The sequence below is a fragment of the Limulus polyphemus genome, unplaced genomic scaffold, assembly GCF_000517525.1.
Source record: "Limulus polyphemus unplaced genomic scaffold, Limulus_polyphemus-2.1.2 Scaffold99, whole genome shotgun sequence".
Taxonomy (NCBI): domain Eukaryota; kingdom Metazoa; phylum Arthropoda; class Merostomata; order Xiphosura; family Limulidae; genus Limulus; species Limulus polyphemus.
This window is the reverse complement of record NW_013665709.1, coordinates 431,016-436,308: the sequence shown is the minus strand read 5'-3', so window position 1 is coordinate 436,308 and position 5,293 is coordinate 431,016. Positions and strand designations below refer to the sequence as shown.

Below are 5,293 nucleotides of genomic sequence, written 5' to 3'. Positions count from 1 at the left end.
TTTCTAATGCGTATGAAACTATAAACTTAGTATTTTGACTTCACAAACATCTAATTTGAACCATTGCTGCATTCAACATATGAAGTAACACACAAAAATCGATGTTTATCTGTGTTTTTTTTATATATACTTTTAAATTAACAAGTTGAGTAATGTATAGTTCTAAAATTTGAATTATAATCTGCAGTTTGATAAAAACAAACTTATTGACATACATTCATGAAGTAGTAGTTCAATAAAATTTTGAATGCAAGTCAACAAACGAGATGACATGGCCTTTCACTAAATTGTGTGTGGCCCCCCAGTGGCACAGCAGTATGTCTGCGGACTTACAACCCTAGAATCCGGGTTTCGATACCCGTGGTGGGCAGAGCACAGATAGCCCATTGTGTAGCTTTGTGCTTAATTACAAACAAACAAACAAATTGTTTGTGTATGAATGAGAAGTTACTGTGAGTGTGCTTATATGTTTGCTTTTATTTACTAATGAAATTGTAGTTCTTTTTCTTGAACTTGTACATTTGTTAGTTTGGTCAATTTTAATGGAATACATACAAGTATGATAAAAATTTATGATTTTATAATTTTAATTTTTTTTAGCATTAAAACTTACTATATGACTATAGCTAGCTTGGTTACATATATATTGTTCCCTATTTGTCTTTATAAAATGAATTTTTTTATCATACAGGTTTGTTTCCTTTTTATTAGCTATATTTTTGTGCACCAGCAATACCAAGTATGGGGCTAGCACATACTCTATTAAATTTTATTACTCATCAGGATCTCTACCTACCTATCCTCAAATCTAATTATGTGCTCAAAGTAGCGCATCATCCATTTTATATATATATATATATATATATATACTAGTATCAGTACAAGAGGGATAAGATTTGTCTTTTTTACTGTATGCTTGTCTGGAAAAAGTCACCTAGATGGAAATTCATTGAAGTAGTGAAATTGTGATTCACTCCATAAACACGTATATAGTGATTTGGGAGGCTTTATAAATACAGTAAGCTTTAGTTTTGCTCAGTCAATACTGTGAACTAGTCATTGTTAATATTCAGACATTTTAAAGGTGGTTTTAAGCGGGTGATATTTATGGCCACCATTTTGTTTCATCACGATCCCTACTATTCAGTACTGTCACACTTAATGATATGTTTATTAGTTATTAAATAACTTCAGTTACGTTTGACTATCTTTTAAAATGCTTAAATGCATGGTATTTGTTTATGTTCATGCATACATGTGTGTCTATGAATATGTACCAGTATCTACTTATCTGGTAATCTGATATTATATAACTTACAAGATGAAAAATGAACAAGGAAGTATACTTTTTAATGTGAAATAAGTACCTCTCTTTATTTTAAGACATTTTTATCAGAAAATGAATTCTGGTATTTTAAAGACTGACAGGTATAACCTGAAATTGTTCATAAATAGTAAGAAAATATCTTAATCATTATTCATTTCTTTGTAAATTATATTTGCTAAAACTAAAACAAGCTAGATTATTCATAATTTTACACACTTTTGCTACAGCACCAGACATTATCAAATTTTTAAAGTAAATGATTTTTTATCATTCCAGATTCCTCCAGCTCCACCACGACCTGACTTTGATGCTTCAAGAGAAAAACTGCAAAAGCTTGGTGAAGGAGAAGGGGCAATGACAAAAGAAGAATTCAGTAAAATGAAACAAGAATTAGAAGCGTATGTATGCTTGATTTTAATTTCATTGCATTACCTTAATAATATTTATTACTTTTGTTTTTAAGATAGAACAATGGAAGAAGTTTTAAGAAAAACCAAATCCCATACATTATATGTACAAACTTAATATCAGAGATTGTAAACAATAGAAATGCTTAATAAGTAATGTGTTTGGTATTGGAAGAAAATACTAAGTAATATAAATTGTTTTCTCACTTCAGCGAATATTTGGCAACTTTTAAAAAAACTGTAGCCATGCATGAAGTGTTTCTCCAGAGGTTAGCTGCGCATCCAGTTTTCAAAATGGACCACAGTTTTGTAGTTTTCCTAGAGTATGACAAAGATGTAAGTTTGTATTTTTTTGTTACCCTTTTAAAGATTATTGCATTTCAACATCCCATGTTAGCAGATTAATAATATCTTGAACATATGAGAAGTGGTAATGGCAAATGTTATGGTTATTGTCTAAAATATGCTTTAGGTAGTGATTTTGATATCAAATTTATAAAGACAGAAAGCTAAACAGTTGAAAATTACTTCAGTGTTCTGACACATTTTGTATAAATCGTTTTTATATTATATTTATTTTCCATGTTTTATATTCAGAAACTGCAGTTTTCCACACAAAGAAAAATTTGAAATAGTATCTACCAAATTAATGTTTTTGATAAGCACACATTTAGGGGATTCTAAGCTTACTTTATTTTAGTGAAATGAAGATGATAATACTGTTGATGAGGATCAGCGTGTCTTTGTTTTTACTAACTGGATATAAGGAAGAAATTCAAAAGCATAAAAATGTAACTCGTACCTGAAGTGATCCTGGCATAGACCAGGTCCACTTCGGCATATAACGATATGAATAAAGTTAAGTAAATTGAGCTTGCACAAGTTGTAATGTATTTTATCACTAAGGTCATAAGCTCTGAAGTTGTAACTTGGTCAATAACTAATGTTGCTGACACAATTCAACATTACACAATATAACAATTTATCAGTAATAGTACTTAAACACATAGCATCAAAAAGTTCCTGTAAATATGAAATCAGCATCCTTTTTGATTGATATCTACTATAATAATAATACTGGATGTACGAATACTTTAGTAGACATTTTGTACAACAACATAATAAAAAGTTATCAAAGTTGTAGAATAATATTATAAGTTTAGTTATTGATAGTATTAAGTACAATAAAGGTTAGCCCTAACTAAACTAAAGCAAGAAATGTATGTGAGTTACAATGTTAATATAGGCTGTAGTTAATATTGGCTTAACCGATGTTAGGTTTAAGACAAATGAACTTATAGATTTTGTTGTCTGTGATTAGGATTCTCTTGTATTATTCTAAAAATCCTGTATTTAAAGAAGTACTGTTGCAGTAAAGATACTAATTCAGTTACATATGTTTTGCAGGTCTTTGCTAGTAATTACAGTATTGTAATTAAATAATGTTTGCTAACTAAGGAAAAAACACTTAAGTACAGTTATATATGCATATAAATCTGACAGTATAACATTCCAGTGTCATGTCATTTTTATAAACTTTATGCCAAAAAACTACAGTACTTTTCTAAGTCTCACTTTCCTTGATCCTTGCAAGGCACTTCTTTAGAGTACTAAGCAAAGTAAGCTAGGAAATGTACATTAATTTTAAAATGTTCACTAACAAGGTTTCGAATTTCCTACAGTTGTCTGTTCGTGGAAAGAACAAGAAGGAAAAAATTGTGGATCTTTTTAGTAACATTAAAGAATCAGCAGATGATATGTTATTGTCCACAACACAGAAGGTATGTGCTGAAGAAGTAATATACAATAAACCATTGAATAAAGTATAAATAAATAAATATAAATGTATGTTCAAAAGAAATCCATAGGTTAGAAATGTTTAAAGTCAATTTCAACATTAGTGTGATATGTGGTAACATAACACTTGTATTTTTTTCACACTTATGCTGTTGGTATGCCCACTAATTATGCATTTCTACCTCTTAAGAAGAAACCTTATCATGTAGTGAGTTTAGGCAAAGTGTATTGTACAAAATAGTTCACTATATTGTTACGTATTGAGAATTTAAAATAGTCTGAAGCCGATATTTTAGTTAATTTACGCTATTTGCCAACAAGATTGAAACACACCATCTTAATTTTTCACACAAATATGTTTATATATATACATATATATATATATATATATATACAACAGTACAATTTACAACAACAATTATTACGAATAGTTACCACAAGCAAAGTTTCATTAAACAAAAATTTCACTAACTTACAAACAACACAAAATCTTTCTAGTTCAGAGTCTCCTTGATACCCAGTGAGTTAACTTGAAGTCGAGGTACGTACAATTGTCGAGAAGCTATCTAGCTTTGTCAGACACTGAATTGTTGGACCGTCGAAGTAAGATAATATTTTCATAGAACCACTAATGTCCGATGAGAATTCAGTAATACTTTTAGAAGGATACTAACGTCCAATGAGAATCCACTGATGTTCAAACTTTATAACTGTTCCTGGTTAAATGTCATATATTTTCTGGTTGATAAGGGTTAGCAAAATCACGGTTTATAGCATACATGGTTATAACAGGTTCCTAACAGACTCTTTTTTTTTTGGCACGTCGCCTTGGCTGTTTTTATAGGCACTATATTTAACTGGTTATGGAAGTGGATATATTGTCGATTCTTACGTTCATGAATATTCTACAACCTTGGAGAATTGGCGGGAGTCTCGCAGTACATAACTACCACTGTAAGCTAGACACGTTTTTACATATAAACTCAATCCCAAATTAAATATATAACAAATTTGTTACACGCAATACATATCTGACACTATATTTTTAAATACAAATTTAATCTAAACAACATTCATATTAGAAATAAATACATAACAATAAATTTGTTACAATATTCATATTGGTCTCCAAATGAGTCAGCAGCCGTAGATAGTCTATTAACATAACAGTATTTAGAGACGACAAGTGACCTATTGGTCCATCAAGGCTCCCTCATTCTCTAAACTAAACTAAAACTATTAAATAAAAAAAAACCTGAAAGCCAGCCTTTATCATTCACATAGTTATCAAGCTTTCACTTAACCTCACATAAATTTACTGCATCCATAAAATCCAAAGGCAATCTGTTCCAAAGGCCAACCACCCAGTTAGAAAAATTAAACTGTCTTAGCTGAAGATGACTCCTACCCTGCCAAAATGTATATTTGTGCTCCCTAGTCCAACCGTTTTCACCATTAAGTATGAAAGAGATGATGCATCAACAATATCAATTCCCTTCAAAATCTTAAACACCTCAATGAGATCTCCTCTAACTCCTCTTTTTTCAAGAGAAAATTTCAGAGAACTTAACCTCTTGTATGATGATCCCTCCATTCCAGGCACCATTCTAGTAGTCATCCTCTGAACCTTTTCCAACAATTCAGTGTCCTTCGTAAAGATCCCAACACTGAACACGATACAAAATATATATATATCAAATATATATATATATATATATACATATACAAAACAAACTATTTATTAATAGAAATAGTATCCATT

At 30.2% G+C, this 5,293-nt stretch overlaps 1 protein-coding gene across 1 annotated transcript in view; it reads left to right on the top strand.

The window, feature by feature from the left end:
• LOC106469872 (sorting nexin-6-like) overlaps positions 1 to 5,293 on the top strand; it is a 49,980-nt gene that overhangs the window by 22,408 nt on the left and 22,279 nt on the right. Inside the window, 3 exon segments of the mRNA XM_013930385.2 lie at positions 1,604 to 1,725; positions 1,947 to 2,070; positions 3,417 to 3,515. Coding sequence (XP_013785839.1) covers positions 1,604 to 1,725; positions 1,947 to 2,070; positions 3,417 to 3,515 — 345 coding nt within the window.